The sequence below is a fragment of the Stegostoma tigrinum genome, chromosome 15, assembly GCF_030684315.1.
Source record: "Stegostoma tigrinum isolate sSteTig4 chromosome 15, sSteTig4.hap1, whole genome shotgun sequence".
NCBI classification, from domain to species: Eukaryota; Metazoa; Chordata; class Chondrichthyes; order Orectolobiformes; family Stegostomatidae; genus Stegostoma; species Stegostoma tigrinum.
Genome location: NC_081368.1, coordinates 69,703,638 through 69,720,973, shown reverse-complemented (window position 1 = coordinate 69,720,973; position 17,336 = coordinate 69,703,638). Strand labels below are relative to the sequence as shown.

The following is a 17,336-nucleotide window of genomic DNA, read 5'->3' as shown; positions in this document are numbered from 1 at the left end:
CAGTGTGTATATGTGAGAATGGGGCAGGGTGTAGACGTGAGTGAGAATAGAATAGGATGAATGTGTCTGAGGATGGGACAGGGTGGGTATGTGAGTGAGAACGCGGCAGGTTGTATATGTGAGTAAGAGTAGGACATGGTATATATGTGAGTGAATGGGGCAGGGTGAACATACGAATGCGAATGGGACAGGAAATACATGTGATTGAGTTGGGACAGGGTCTACATGAGAGTGTGAATGTGGCAGGTTGCATACTAGTGTGAGAAGGGCTAGGGTGTACATGTGAGTGAAAATAGGAAAATCCAATTTCTTTCCATCATTTGGTAGATTAGAAATGTATTCAGCACATTCCAGCTGTTACAGTGTGTTGGAAGGATTTGCAGGTTGATATCCAACCTGCATTATGAATATATTTCATTGACTATAAAGAGCTGCATGGGACTTGAAACTGGAGATTCAAGGTCAGAAGCAGGAACACTACCCACTGCACCATTAGACTTTCAACAGCAACAGATTACCTTTGATTGTGGACAGCACAGTTACTCAGTGGTTAGCATGGCTGCCTCACAGTGCCAGGGACCAAGGTTTGGTTCCACCCTTGGGCGATTGCCTGTGTGGAGTTTGCATGTCTTCATGGATTTCATCCTGGTACTTTGGTTTCCGCCCACAGTCTAAACCTATGCAGGTTAGGTGGATTGGCTATGCTAAATTGCCCAGGATGTGCAAGTCAGATGGGTTAGCCATGGAAAATGCAAGGTTACAGGGATGGAGTGGATTGTACATGGATGATCTTTAGAGGGTCAGTGTGGGCTTGATGGGCCAAATGGCCTGCTTCCACAGTGCAGGGATAGAGATCTATAAGGCCACTAAGAAACTGAACTGACTAAATTTCTACTTTAAAAAGAAACTTGCATTTATATCATGGCTTCAGGACCGAAGGGCGTCCCAAATGTGACTGAGCCAACGAAGTGCTTTTGAAGAGCTATCACTATTGTAATGCAGGAAATGTAGCAGCCAAATTTAACACAGTAACCTGTCATGAACAGCAATGCAAAACTGACCAGATCGCCTATTTCACTAGCATTGGTTGAATAATAATTATTGACAAGGACTCAGGGGCTCACATGCCAACTGTTTAAACATTTACATCCACTTGACAGGCCAGATAAAGCCTCAGGTTAATGCTTCATTTGAAAGCTAGTAATTCCTGCATTGCAGCATTCTCTCAATACAAAACAGTGTCAGCCTAGACTGTTGTTTTCGAATCCTCGAACAGGTTTTGAGGTCACAAGCTTCTCACTCAGAAAGAAGAGATTTGCTGATCACGTCCCAACATCCACTGACTGAATAAAACAAAGATTTGGCTTGAGAGTAGGGTGAGTTGGATCTTTGTTTTCCTTATCAATAGGGAATGATTTTGATGGTAATTCTGTGAGTTAGCACCCCTGGCCTTGAATCTCACTTAATAGGACAGAATGGGCAACCAGATACCAAAAGCATAGTGTCCACATCCTGAACATTTTGTCCTTATTGTCCTTCAAATAACTTGGACAATTGGCAGCAATACCAATGGGTATTCTTTAGCTTTTCTTCTTGTTTTGTGCGGTACAAGCAACTCTGGCAGGAGGTGGAGGATGTGGGCATGAACGAACCAACTTGCATTTATATAGCACCCTTAACTCCCTAAGGGGCAGCATGGGTGGCTCAGTGGTTTACACTGCAGCCTCACAGCACCAGGGGCCTGGGTTCAATTCCAACCGCAGGCAACTGTCTGTGTGGGGTTTGTACATTCTCCCAGTGTCTGCATGGGTTTCCTCTGGCTTCTTCCCACAGTCCAAAGATGTGCAGACTAGGGGGATCGGCTATGCTAAATTGCCCGTAGTGTTCAGGGGTGTGTGGGTTATAGGGGGATGGGTCTGGTTGGGATGCTTCAAGGGGCGGTGTGGACTTGTTGGACCAAAGGCCTATTTCTACACTGTAGGGAATCTAATCTAAAAAAAACATGATTGAAACATACCAAGATGTTTCACAGGTGTGTCATGAAGTAAAACATGACATATAGGGGGTTGTTAGGACAAGTTGACTGAAGAGGTGGGTTTTAAGGAACATTTTAAAGGGGAAGTGTGAAGTAGACAGGTGTAGAGAATTTCAGAGGTTCAGGCCCTGGTGGTTGAAAGGAGGCCAGAATCAGATGAGGGCATGGATAGGGTTTCAGCAGAATATAAACTGAGGTAAGTGTTGAAACAGGTGAATGTTACAGGGGTGCAAATAGGCAAAAATCAGCAATAATGCAGATATGCTATCAAAAACTGCAAATATTCGGTTTAATTGCAGATGGTGGAGTGAGATAGTAGGTTACTATGGAGCAGTATTTATGCAGGGACGATTCCAAATGTTTAGTACTGAAAAAATGAATAGCATTTGGGAAGCACTTTAAAGTCAAATCAATGTATCATAACTTGATTAATAAAGAACCAGTTTGGACAGCCTGGGGGAAAATGCTGGTTGTTCTGTATGATGGGCTTTTTTCTTCATTTGTTCACAGGGTATGGACTTAACTGGTTGTCCCAGCATTTATTGCCTATCACTTTGTCTTTGAGCCAACAACACTGAAGGAATGGTGATAGATTTCCAAATGCCAACCACCCCAGCAAACAGAGGCATGTAAATAACAAGCGGGACAGAACACCAATGCTTCACCGGACACACATTGACAATGTTACCTAACAGGGTGATGAAATGTTTGCAACCAAACAGTGGCTCGGGAAACATCTGTACAACTTCAATTGTGCACTGACAAGAAATACTCGCTATTTGTTTCACTTTGAAATTAATGAGTATAACAAAAATTTACACACAAGCATTTTATTTTTTTTTAAAAGGTCAGAAATTAAACAGTGGCAATATAAGTAAAATACTGAAATATGTAGCATACAGCACATCTTATCTAAAGCACATACAAGCACTACAGCAAGCTAATATGGCAGAAATCTAAAGAGAAAAGAAATTTAAAGCTACTATTTTGCTTGTAGCAGCTGAGGGAATGAACACCTTTAACTTTCGTGCAATTTTGGGACCTTGCCTTAAAGGATAAATGCTCCATTTGCTTAATTTCAATGTGTCTTTTTTTTTTGCCCAATGAGAGGTGTGTTGAAGGGAGGAGGTCTTAGATTAAGTGCTAGGTTGAATTCACCTTCTAACCATCTCACCAGCCACAAGAAGGTCTGCTCCCCAATTTGTAGATACAGGTTTCAAATCATGAGGGTTCAAGATGCAGAAATCTGCCCTGTGCATGGGACAAACCTTAAAAGTGACAAAATGCACATTACGTGAACAAAGGCAACAGAATCCTGCTTACAGGTTTCCACCGCAACCCATCAGCAGGGATACTCATCCCCTCAGTTGCTATGATACAGCAGCCATGGCAACAAAATCAGTAGGCTTCCACCATCAGATTGCATTTGTGTACAGTATTATAGAACTTGAACCTTTGATATCAGTGTAACATGATTGTTTTTTTTTCATCTTGCAATTCATCAGTTTCCTTGTGTGTTGATGGCTAATTTATTTGAGTTTTCTTTTTACTGTTTAAACCATTTCAACAGGAGGATTGTATCTGGCTGCTGAAGGCTTGATTCTAAACTCTAGAACTGAGTGTGTTGTTCTCAATCATTGTACAGTAAAGCTATGGCAAAACTACAAAGCTTTTCTCAACAGCAAAGCGCCATCATGCTTCCAGATAAGTTTTATAGCAAAAACCATTCCTCATATTTTCCAAAGCCTTTAGCAATGCCGACCTTATTTACCTTAACAAACTTCTCTGTATTTAACACAGTTCCTTTTTTTTATTCAAAATAAGATCTGAATATTTCTTTTAACTATGTACATAAGTGCAAAAAAAAGATGTGTCACACACAATCATACACTAAAGGTCAAATCAGTTAAACTGCAGCATTCTCAGATTTCTTCAGAGTTTTTGTTTTCTTTTACAACACTGTACCACACTTTCATCTCATTATAAAACCCGGTTCGAAATCCACGTGTTGTAAACCTCTTTGACTGAGAAAGGGACGTACAGACACAGATTCAGGTCTCAAGTACGTTTTGAGTGGAACTTTGGGTATTCAAAATAGTCAAAGGATATCATTTCTCTTTGCCTGAGTGTGTCTAACTGTACCTTTTTTAAAGTCCATGACGATGTACATTTTTTTTAAAATTACAAGTGAAAATTCACAAATAATTTATACAAAGGTAGCCATGTTGTAGTTTTGTTGCCATAGCAACAACTCAATATCATAATTAGTTAACAATGAATCTATCATTGTAAGAGTTACATACAAAGTTAATTTTGTTCTAAAATGTAAACTACACAAACTAGGTATGTATTGTATTAAACTTCTTTTAACCATATCCCAGTGAAGGTTAGCATAAAATAAATGACTTTTAATGAATTAATAAATGGTTTCAAATACAAATGTTAAAACCAAAACTTTTATTAACACTCCCCCAGATTTAAATCGTTAATTCCTAATTATCTGTAATTAAAACTAAGCAATCAATGTAGAGAAACTTCAGCAGTGTTAAGAAAATGAGAAGTTTAGACTTCAGTCTCATCACTGATAGTACATGGTATGCTGTAATGTACTGACATTTAGATTAGGCTATCAGCTCAAATGTCTATAGGTTACACAGTTTTAAACCGTTATAGCATCTAAGGCCCTTTTACAGGCACACAGTTAATTAAGTGAATATCTTGCTGACCCTTCCAAGAGGGATGGAACTTTGTTCCCAAAAGATTTTTCCATTCTCAGCGTACAGTACTGTGAAACACACAAGGGTGAAGAAATGTAGTACTATCTAAACCTGCCAGATATACTAACAGAGCCTGCAAACTACATTAACTCAAATTCCTGTGTAGTTAATGGAACATGTGGCTATAACAATTACTTTTTCATTTAGTCATTTCAATAGCAGAAACAGCACTGGTGTGCTTGACTCCTTCCTTTCCTAACTTTGTGTTGCACTTTTTGCTGCGATGGGAACAGAAGGTTAAGTTTAACTTGTCCAGCCCAACTAGAAAAAAAAAATCCCTGTTTCTGTCCTCTACTCTCTTCATTCCACTTTTCCTCAGTGTGACCCGTTTTATCCAAGGTTCAGGATTTCTTGCATATCATTTGCATAAGGCTGAAAATAAAACCAAAACAAACAAACCAAAAAAAAATGGTGGATGATATAAAAAGAGATGTTGGATGAGGTGGTGGTGCTGGCTGGTGAAAACTACTGCGGGTGGGCACTAGGATCCAGCCATCCCACAATAATACAAAGAAATGAATCTGTGATGCAGAAAGTTCTTATTTAGAGTCACTTTCAGTCAATGTGACTGTGATGAAGAATGCACACGAGCTAATGATGTTTATAGTCTGACGACTTCCATTTTTCAATTAAACAAATCATTTGGAATAATTCATTGCACATTTATTATTGTTTCTTCTTAGTGCGGCTTCAGAAATGGCATTTTTTGCCTGTGTTTTTAATTGCATTTGGTGACACTAGTGCTTTGAGCTTTCGTTGCTTTTAACCCTTTTTAATTTCTAATTTGCCAGTGATGCAGAAGCATCTGAGGCACCTCATAAAACTACCCTAAACAACCTCCATATCTATTTTTTTTTATCATCAGCAGGAACCTCTGACTTTACTTTGAATGGGAAGTTATCTTAAATTCTAGACACCCTGCAATTGTAGACTGGGGAATTGTGGGGTGAGTGAGTTGGGAGGCTAGAAGTGTGATGGTTTGGAGTTCTGAGCCAATTCAAAGGATTGTTCCATTGAAGCTAATGGGCTTTTCCAGTTGCATATGTCTTCATGCTCAGAGAGGTCATCTATCTCCTCTCTGTATTCACCGTACACTAGTCAAGTGACAAGTGTACATTTACAATGATGTTTCACAGCTTGACACGTGTAGTGGAACGACTCTATGTGCACTGCATTTAATGGCATCGCCTTGAATACTGCCTAGTGTAACTATCCAGAAGAAAATTAATCTAGGCCCTCAGATCACAAGCCAAGGCTCAAATAGAAAGAACATGGGCTGCTGCCCCAAATCTCTCTATCAACTCTTCAATTGGATAAGATCAGTTAGGTTTCTACTGATCTGAATTGTAATAACATGGTCACTTTCCAACAGCACTTTGACTTTCAGTCCAACCAATTTAAAGAAATGAATATTGAGTATCCATCATAACTAGAATGCTTCCATTCTTTACTTAGATACTGGTCTGTAATCTAAATTTGTCTATTTCTAGTTGATGCCACCAAACACAGTGCGGAACCTCAGTTGCCCACTATCAATGTGACCTAGCTCTGCAATTGTGTCTACTGTGGCCAGAAAGCACATCCTGTACTGTGCCTGTGAAGCACAGAGGTGACAGCATAAAGCACTTAATTTAGCTTCAATGAATCAGAGTCCCTTTAATACCCTCAATACACCACATTCATTCAAGCTTAGCGACACTCACCTGGCTTTCTCTGAGGCACTGGAACACAGTGTGAAGGAAGAGGTTCTGGCCAGCAATAGAAATGGGAGAACAAAGAAACACGTGCAGGACTATTCCCCAATAGCCAGGCCTATTTCATTAGAACAGTTCAGAAGGAAAAAACAGGACCAAAATATTTGCAATAGAAAGCATGCTAGTAACAGAAAGATCAATCTCTTCTACTACAATATGTTTCCAGACCCTCAGGGACAATTATCAATAACTTGTCAGTGTGATAGATTGACTCCAGCACATACCTGTCAATTACATAAGTTTTATATAGCTACACAGATAGTGATACTTCTACAATCTTTTTGTACGTTCTTGAATTTTCTACTTGAAGTGTTTATATAGTTGAGTACTGTACGCCCAGAGGCTCCTGATCATATCACGAGTGTAGGTGTGCATTGTAAAGCATGCATCATTATTTACACAGAAAATATTGCTATACAAAACATATCTCTTAAATCTGGATATATTCTAAGTTTTATAAAATTCGATGTAACACAGACAAGGCATAATTGGAAACTGGACACACAGTAAGGACTAGAGTTCATCATCACTCTCTATTTCAATTGTTTTTGTCCTGATTCTCATTAACATTCATTTTTTGTATGTAATTAGGATTAAATTGAAGAACTGGTGACCAAATAGGAGGCTATTGGGGAACCTGTTCCACGAAAGACATTTCCTTAAAAACAAAACTAGTTTTTATTCTGATGTAAACTTAACATTCAGTTAAGATAACACTCTTACATAAAAATCAAGACAGATAAACAATTCTATTGATAATATACATTAAACCAACAGTCTTACGTTGAAAATGCTCATCACTATTACCATGAATTGATTATAAATGTATTACAGCAATGAGATATAAGCAGTACTATATCTCATTTAATTACTACATACAAGTAGTGTCTAACAGGAGTATGTAAATTTACTTGATGTTTTTATAGTGCTTTTTGTTTTACTTCTTGACATTCCCATCATTTTGGTTTTGGTTAGCATGTAGGCTGTGGTAGGCTTACTGTGGAGGTGGTAGCATGGGGATGATGGGAGTATGTACACAAAGGCCATGTGCAGCTTCCCAAGATGTCCTGGTTTTCCACCAGTGTGCTGTTTATTATTTCAACATGATGCCCTACAGAGCAAGAAGGCAGATGTTAGAAAACACAGAAGAGCCACGCATATTGCCCTGCTAAAATGTTTTTCTCATTGTATCCTGTCTGAGAAACGTTTAAGTCTCAAACCTAATGTTTTGTGCTATAATTTAAACTAAGCCTTCATTAGACAATTTTATCAGTAAATCCCAAATAACTTACCATTTATCATTCTGCAGCAAGAATTATCTTGATAACTCAGTCACAAACAATGACAGCTGAACTGTCTTATCAATGTAAACACTGAAGACAGCAGAAAAAAAATCAATTTTATTAACACAGGGGATTTTAGTATGTTAAAAATCTTATGTTTATGGGCAATATTCTCCATTACATTTATAATAGCAACTATCTATATAATTGGACAAAGCTGTAATTCCATTAATGAAGGTACAGTGAGGCCACCTTAGGAAGTAATTATAGCATGATCATTATTACTATACAAAAAATTGTTGCGAAAATATAAAAATGTCAAATCTGCCTATTTGAGTTCCGTTATCTTCTGTTTTCTAATCCTATTTCAGCTGAAGGTTACATTTATTTTGAGACTCATCATGTGCAACATCACAGAAGACTAATAAGTGTATAATTATTTAAGTTTTTAGATTTATATACAAGAGCAGTTCCAGTTACTCATGAGTTGTTGAACTTGATATCCCACGAGACGAGCACAGGTTGAGTGTTACGGTCAGTCTTTCATTTGCTGAAAGGGGTTTCAATATCTGTCTGCTAGGTGAATGCTTTACTATACTGGAGCTTTCTGTAGGGCAGATAGATAGAATGAAGTTTCTCCCAGGGCTCAAAACCCACACAGTTACTGTGTTCTACTCTTCCACTTTCAGTTGAATGTGAGATGATGAATCAGCAATAAAAAGGAGAAAAGACTGACCTTATAACCTTCCCATTTACTGATTTAATACAACAGCAAAGGAGGCCATTTGGCTGAACATATCTTCTGCTGGTGGTAGACTTTAACTGAATCTTTTTCACCTAAGTGAACGGTTTTACATTTTTTTCAAGTTCTACTCTATTGCCTTTCCAGATGTTTATCTGGCTCCTCTTTTAATGTTATATAGTCTCTTCCCTGAAAATGCCTAGTGGCAAAGTGTTCCATGTTCTAAGAACCCTCCGTGAAAATAATTCTCTATATTTCTATTATGACAATCTGAAGTCAACACTCCCTTATAACTGACTCACGATCCAATATAAGTAGTACTCTATTTCATTATCTTGAAGTACCTATTTAGGGTCAGGAATGGATGTTGCAGGTTCCAGGGTTTTAGATCTTTCATTAAGGTGAGGGAAGGTGGTAAAAGAGGGGGAGGTGTGGCTTTGTTAGTCAAGGACAGTATAACAATGGCTGAAAGAACTTTTGATGAGGACTCGTCTACTGAGGTTGCCGAGGAAGGTTTGTTGACTGAGTCAGTATGGGTGGTAGTTAGGAACAGCAAGGGAGCAGTCACCTCATTGGGGGTTTTCTACAGACCCCCAAATAGCAGTAGGGAGATCAAAGAACTCATAGGCCGGCAGATCGTTGAAAAGTGCAAATGTAGCAGGGTTGTTGTTATGGGTGACTTCAACTTTCCCAATATAGATTGGAACCTCCTTAGTCCAGATGGTTTGGATGGAGCTGTTTTTGTCAGGTGTGTTCCGGAGGGTATCCTTACTCAGCATGTGGACAGGCCGACAAGGGGGGAGGCCATTTTGGATTTGGTGCTCAGCAATGAGCCAGGACAGGTGTCAGATGTCACGGTGGGAGAACACTTTGGCGACAGTGACCACAACAGCCTCACATTTACCATAGCCATGGAAAGGGAAAGGAGCAGTTACCAAGGGAAGATATTTAACTGGGGTAAAGGAAACTATGACGCTATCAGGCAGGAGTTGGGAAGTACAGATTGGGAGCAATTGTTCCACAGAAGGGGCACAACAGACATGTGGAGACTGTTTAAGGAGCAGTTGTTGCGAGTGATGCATAAATTTGTTCCTCTCAGACTGGTAAGAAGGGGTAAAATTAAGGAGCCTTGGATGACGGGAACAGAGGTGCTTCTGATCAAAAAGAAAAAGGCAGCTTATATAAGGTGGAGGAAGCAAGGGTCTAGCACAGCTTTAAAGGATTACAGGCTTGCTCGGAAAGAGCTCAAAAGTGGACTGAGGAGGGCCAGGAGGGGGCACGAGAAAGGCTTGGCAGGAAGGATTAGGGAGAACCTGAAGGCATTTTACTCATACGTGAGGAATAAGAGAATGATCAGGGAGCAGGTAGGGCCGATCAGGGATAGCGTAGGGAACTTGTGCGTGGAGTGTGAGCAGATAGGGGAAGCCCTAAATGGGTTTTTTGCTTCGGTTTTCACTAAGGAAAGGGACCTTATTGTGAATGAGAACTTTGAGGAGCAGGAAAACAGGCTTGAACAGTTCGAGATTGAAGCAGTTGATGTGCTGGAAATTTTAGCGAACATTAAGATTGATAAGTCCCCAGGGCCAGACCAGATTTATCCTAGGTTGTTCCGGAAAGTGAGAAAGGAGGTTGCTAAGCCGCTGGTGAAGACCTTTGCTTCCTCACTCTCCACGGGAGTCGTACCAGAAGACCGGAGGGAGGCAAATGTTGTTCCTCTCTTCAAGAAAGGGAATAGGGAAATCCCTGGAAATTACAAACCAGTCAGTCTTATGTCTGTGGTCAGCAAGGTTTTGGAAAGAATTCTGAGGGGTAGGATTTATGGCTATTTGGAAAAGCAGAGCGTGATTAAAGGGAGTCAGCATGGCTTTGAGAGGGGCAGGTCATGCCTCACAAATCTTATTGAGTTCTCTGAGGTCACGAGACAGGTTGACGAGGGTCGAGCAGTGGATGTGGCGTACATGGACTTCAGCAAGGCATTTGATAAGGTTCCCCATGGCAGGCTCATTCATAAAGTCAGGAGGTATAGGATACAGGGTGATTTGGCTGTCTGGATTCAGAATTGGTTGGCTGACAGGAGACAGAGTGGTTGTAGATGGTAAATATTCTGCCTGGAGATCAGTGCTGAGTGGTGTCCCCAGGGCTCTGTTCTTGGGCTTGTGCTCTTTGTAGTTTTTATAAATGACTTGGATGAGGAGGTTGAGGGGGGGGTTAGTATGTTTGCTGATGACACAAAGGTTGGAGGTGCCGGTGATGGTATCGAGGGCTATTTGCAGGCTTCAGTGAGACATTGACAGTATACAGAGCTGGGCTGAGAAATGGCAGATGGAGTTCAACCTGGATAAATGCAAGGTGATGCATTTTGGAAGGTCGAACTTAAATGCTGAATATAGGATTAAAGGCGGGATTCTCGGCAGTGTGGAGGAACAGCGGGATCTTGGTGTTCAAGTGTGGAACTCCCTCAAAGTTGCCACCCAAGTGGATAAGGTTGTTAAGAAAGCATATGGTGTTTTGGCTTTCATTAACAGGGGGATCGAGTTTAAGAGCCACGAGGTTATGCTGCAGCTCTACAAAACCCTGGTGAGACCACACTTGGAATAGTGTGTCCAGTTCTGGTTGCCCTATTATAGGAAAGATGTGGAGGCTTTGGAGAGGGTGCAAAGGAGGTTTACCAAGATGCTGCCTGGACTGGAGGGCTTGTCTTACGAGGAGAGTTTGACTGAGCTCTGACTTTTCTTTCTGGAGAGAAGGAAGAAGAGAGGTGACCTGATTGAGGTGTACAAGGTAATGAGAGGCATGGATAGAGTCAACTGCCAGAGACTTTTCCCCAGGGCAGGATTGACTGCCACGAGGAGTCATAATTTTAAGGTGTTAGGAGGAAGGTATAGAGGAGACGTCAGAGGGAGGTTCTTCACCCAGAGAGTTGTGAGCGCATGGAACAGTTTGCCAGTGGTAGTTGTGGAAGCAGAGTCATTAGTGACATTTAAGCGACTGCTGGACATGCACATGGACAGCAGTGAATTGAGGGGAATGTAGGTTAGGTTACTGTATTTTTGGATTAGGATTATGCCATGGCACAACATCGTGGGCTGAAGGGCCTGTACTGTGCTGTACTTTTCTATGTTCTATGTTCTATTAGAACTACAATAATCTGTTGTGGAAGTGATTTTCTCCTGAGAAATATATTATCATGGCTATCTTGTTGAACTAATCCAAAAGTGTACGACGCACAATGGCACATTTGGAAATAGAACTCTAAATAGCTGGGAATTTGTTCTCTGGAAATTAAATCACAGTGGAAGTTGAATTTTGTGAGATAGCAGCCTGCAAACCCTAATCAGTCTACAGTCAGCATCATACAGCATGGAAACAGACCCTTTAGTCCAACAAGTCCACAGTGATCATATTTCCAAATGAAACTAGTCCCCTTTGTCTACATTTGGACCACATCCCTCCAAACCTTTGTTATTCATGTATTTATCTAAATGTCTTAAATGTTGTTGCTGTACCCATATCTACCACTTCATTTGGCAGTTCTATACACAAACCATTCTATGTAAAAACACTGCCTACCTTTTTCAAAATGTTTCCCCTCTCATCTAAGCTGAGCTGCAAAAGAGGGCATTACAGCAGTGGCATAAAGCTTGATCCAAATACAGCATCTTCAAGAGGAAAGTGGGGTGTAGGTGGTTGGGAAGAAAATTCCAGAGCTAGGGTATTGGCATCTGAAGAAATAGCCACCAACAGAGCAAGTTAAATCAGGGAGACTCAACAGGCCAGAATTGGAAGAGTCCTAAATTTTTCAGAGGGCTGGGGAGATTACAAGACCTAGACAAAGACCACAGAGGTATTTGAAAACAAATATGAGCATTTGAAAATGTTTGACTTGGAGCCAATACAGGTCAGCACACACGGGGAAGCACTTGGTGTGAAAATGAGCAGAGGCAGTAGAATTTTGGATAAACCCAAACAAGTTGGAGACATGAGATTTAACAGCAGCATTGGACGAGACAAGTTTAGAAATAAAAATGATACACATCAGTAATTTAGTAGTGAACGAGCTGAGGTAGGGGCAGAAGAAGCTAATGTTAAAGTAGTGGAAGTGAGTCATCTTGGTGAGAAGGTAGAGATGTGATGAGATGCTCTTCTCAGGGTCAATTACGATGTGAAGGTCATAGTGGTTGGACAAAGTCAGAAGTCACGCGACACCAGGTTACAGTACAACAGGTTTATCAGAAATCACAAGCATGTGGAGCACTGCTCCTTCACCAGGTGAAGTGTGACAAGTGGGTCAAGTATGACATTTGATATGTTTCAGTCTTCTCCATTGGCTAAGGTGAGCAATGAAGTCAGAAGCTATGGATTGGAATATTTGACAGGAACCAAAGAAAACGACTTTGTTCTTCCTGATATTTCACTGGAGGAAGTTTCTTCTCACCCTGCACCAGATGTCGAACACGCAGACTGACCATTCAGTGGGATCGAGAGAGGTGGTGGCAAGGCAGAGCTAGGTATCGTCAGCATATCAGTAGACCGGAAATTGTGTTTATATTGCATGCATACAATACACTTATACAGTACAAAATTACCATGAGCTCAATCCCTGAAACTGTCTGTAATTGGGCAATTCACTGGCACAAAAAGACTATATCATGCTGGCCTCCGTGGGAATAACAGAGGTTACTGTCTATGTATGCAGTAGCCACATTGTATAGCTTCTGTATGGACTAATAGCACAGCCAGTAAAAAAGGTGACTACATGGTAATAGCTTCACGTGCAGTAATTACACCAGGACTGATATGGGATAAGTAAACGTTAGCAGGGAAATTACATGGTCCTAGCTACTCATCGTCCTATTACTTAAAACTGTATGTCAAAAAACATGACATTGAATTTTTTTTCTTCTTTAATCATTTACGCAATGAGGGTGTTTATTGCCCATCTTAGTGGTCCAAAGGACAGATAGGAGTCAACCACATTGCTGTGGGTCTGGAGTCACATACAGGTCAGACCAGGTAAGGATGGCACTTCCTTCCCTAAAGGACATCAGTGAACCAGACGGCTTTTTTCGGACAATTGGCAAAGGTCATCACTAGGTCTCTGATTCCAGATTTTTTTTATTGAATTCAGATTTCACCATCTGCTGTGGCAGAACTTGAACCCCGTGTGTTGTCTTGGTCTCTGGATTAACAGTCCAGTGACAATACCACTCAGTTATTGCATGGACTAATTATATTTGTCAGAGTTAAAATGGCTAAATTGAAGGATTAATAATCTAAAAGTCTAGGCTTTTGATCCAGTAACTTGAATTTAAATCCCACCAAGACAACTGGGAAACTAAATTCAGTTACGTAATGTAAATGGAATAAAAGAAATGCAGCAGCCAGGGCTACTTCTCCCCCTCATTCAAGATATTCATTACAAGCTACTTATTTGACCAAACGTTTGGTTAACAGTGCAAATAACTTTGTATGGCATCAAATGCTCAGTAATAAATACGGTCATCCCTTCATCATTAGGTCAGAAGTGAGGATGTACGCTGATGGCTGCACAATGTTCAGCATCACTTGCAGTTCCTCAGATACTACATCAGTCCACGTTCACTTGCAAAAGGACCTAGACAAGAAATTCCACAGTATTCTACTGCAAATGAAGTGCTTTTGAAGTTGGTCACATTTGTAATGCAGGATGTTACAGTTAATTTGCACGTAGTAAAGTCCCCACTAACAGCAAAGTGATAAATGGCCAGATCAGTTTTGGTGATATTGGTTGAAGGAATTATTGGCCCTGACTAAGTGGGTCGGGAGAACTCTTCCACAAACCCTGCACTTTTTCAAATTAATGCAATTGGACCTTTTGCATCCACAGGAGACAGGCTCTCATTTGGTATTATGGATTCTGAAATGCCCCACAGCTCTTCATCATTTACACTAAAGCCATTCTTGTTCCTTTATATCCATTGCTTTTCCTTGTACTGCTTTTAGCCCGAACATTTTGAGGGCTAGTAAATTTGTGAAGTTAGCTTACAAGTAAATTTGTGACACTGGGTATATAACAATTAACATAACTTGGCTACGAGTACCAAACTAGTAATTCCACAAAGGGTTTTGGATAATAAAGACCCCAAATATAACTCTAAATATAATCAATGCATTCTACATGCAGCCCACACACTGCCTTCAAAAAACCTACATTGATCTCCTATACAATATGCACCCCAACTCACAGGTCAATTTTCTAGAGAAGAAACTGCATGTAATACTGGGAAAATTACAGTAGTGACTTCATGTCACGAGATTGTAGTACATTAGTGGTATTATATTATTAATACTAATGACAATAGTACCTCAAGTGTTCAAATTTCCAAAGTGACTTTGATGACCAGGATGAAAAGAGGCTGAAGTGCCATTCACATTTACACTCAGAATATTTGTAGCAGAGGAGGCTGCCATCAGGTCTCATCACATCTCTTTCAAACAGCAATCCAGTTATTCTAACTCAACCACTCTTTCCCCTATTCCTAAACATTTTTCTCAGTTAAGTATTTATCTAATTCCATTTGACGGCAGTCATGGAATCTGCTTTCATGACTCTTTCAGGCAGCGAATTCCAAATCCTGATCATTTGGTACATAAACGAAACTTTATCCCCACATCACCTATGAATCTTTTGCCTGCTGCCTTAATTTTCTACACTCTATTTAACAGTCTATCAGCCTTTGAAAACATTTCCTCCTTAACTATTTGTTCTGCCTCCAAGCCACTCCTCTTCAAAATCTATTTACGGCTCCTGGGGAACTCCTTACTGTGCAGGACCATCCTTGGTCCCTTCTCTCTTTCCTTGTTCCACTGCAGTAGGTGTATTTTTGCCCTCATGACAAGTTAAGAATAAAGGCAAGTAATAGTGACAACATGCGGTCCAAAACCAGCCACACTACCAGTCAAGGTGCTCCTGTTGAGCTACAATGCTGGCAATGTGGAAAATTGCCCAGTCATGTCCTATGCATAAAATGCAGGATAAATCCAAACTAGTTAACTAACTGATCAGTCTACAGTTAGACAAAGTGACAGAACAGACTGTCCCAGTCAAACGATCCCTTCAAACTGCGCTGCTGCGCATGCATGCAGCTGCTCCAATGTTCCACACAGCCTTTGACATCAACACACCAATCATGGCATTGACTTCCAGTTCCAGAAGTCACTGCTACACAAGGGCCTCAGAGGCCTGTGCAGCCGGTAAGAACATTACAGAGAACGTTGTCACAGTGCTATCAAGTGGCATTTGCAAAGATTAAACGACTCACTGATGCTCAGGTTACATTCTGCCAGGGCTACTCTAAATGTTAAGAAGAGTTGAACTCCAACGGTGAGGTGAGAGTGACTTCCCCTGATATCAAGGCAGCATTCTATCGAGTATGGCATCAAGGAGCCCAGGAAAAACTGCAGTCAAAGAGAATCAGGGGAAATTTTTCCCTGTTCGGAGTCATACCAACACAAACGAACATTGTTGTGGCTGTTCTGGAACAATTAACTCAGTGCTAGGACTTTACTAGAAACTCCTCAAGACAGTGTCCTAGACCCAGCCATCTTCAGCTGCTATAATGATCTTCCATCCATCATGATGTCAGAAGTGCAAAGATTACTGATGTTTGCACAAAGTTCAGCACCATTTGTGAATCATCAGGTACTGAAGCAGCCTACACCCAAATACAGTAAAACCTGGACAATATCCAGGCTTGGCCTGACAAGTAGCAAGTAACATTCACACCATACAACTGCCAGGTAGTGACCAGCTCCAACAAGAACAAGTTTAACCATGGCCCCTTGACATTCAATGGTATTAGCATTGCTGAATTTACCACTCAACATTCTGGGGGTTACAATTAACTGGACACTGAATTAGATTAAATACTGTGGCCACAAGAGCAGGGCAGAGGTGAGGAATTCTGCTAAAAGTAATACGCATTCCAACTTTCCAATGTCTGTCACCATCTGCAAGGTACAAGTTGAAGGAACTTTGGTGCATTACTGCAGTTCATCATCTGATGTAATACTCTCCACTGCATGGACAGGTGTAGCTCCAGATGCAAATCAAGAAGCTTGACACCATCCTGGATATAACAGTCCACTTGCCTGGGACCGCATCCAACATTAATTTCCTTCACTTCCAATGTACAGGAGCAACATTTCCCCTTACAAGATTACTAAGATTCCCTCAACAGCACCTTCCAAACCCATGACCTCTCCCACCTATAAAGACAAGAACAGATACTTGGGACATCACCAGATGCATTTGCCCTTTAAGTCATATCCAGAATAAGAACTGCAGCTCCATTCCTTCACTGTCACTGGGTCAAAATCCTGTAACTCGTTCCTTGATCTCTTGATTTGATTTATTGTCACGTGTACCTAAGTACAGCGAAAAGCTTGATTTGTGAGCAGTACAGGCAAATCACATAGGGTGAAAAAAAACTTGAAAATGAGACATACAGGTTACGCTGCACAAGCATTGTGCGAGACAAGATCAACATTATTTGAAGTTAGACAGTCTATTTATCATCTAATAACAGCAGGTAAGAAGCTGTTCTGGAACCTGTTGACGCGTGTGTTCAAGCTTTTCTATATCCAGCCTACTGGAAGAGGTTGCAGAAGAGCAGTAATGGGTACAATGGGTCTTTGATGATATGGGCAACCTTGCTGCCTCAACAATAGGTATAAGTGGAGTCCATAGACAGAAGTTGGCGGTGT

The 17,336-nt window shown here is 40.7% G+C and overlaps 1 protein-coding gene across 17 annotated transcripts in view; it reads right to left on the bottom strand.

Moving 5' to 3' along the window:
* Positions 1–1,916: 1,916 nt before the first annotated feature.
* LOC125458595 (muscleblind-like protein 3) overlaps positions 1,917–17,336 on the bottom strand; it is a 168,865-nt gene continuing 153,445 nt past the window's right edge. For 13 of the 17 annotated variants that reach the window (XR_007248858.2, XR_007248859.2, XR_007248860.2 and 10 more), the window contains one exon: positions 7,562–7,677. Coding sequence is in view for 4 of the 17 variants with exons in the window: in XM_048543994.2 (XP_048399951.1) it covers positions 7,538–7,677 (140 nt within the window). In the remaining 13 variants the exon portion in view is untranslated. Of the gene's footprint in view, positions 7,678–17,336 lie in introns of all 17 variants that reach the window. The other 4 variants (XM_048543994.2, XM_048543996.2, XM_059651509.1 and 1 more) reach the window with 3 other exon arrangements.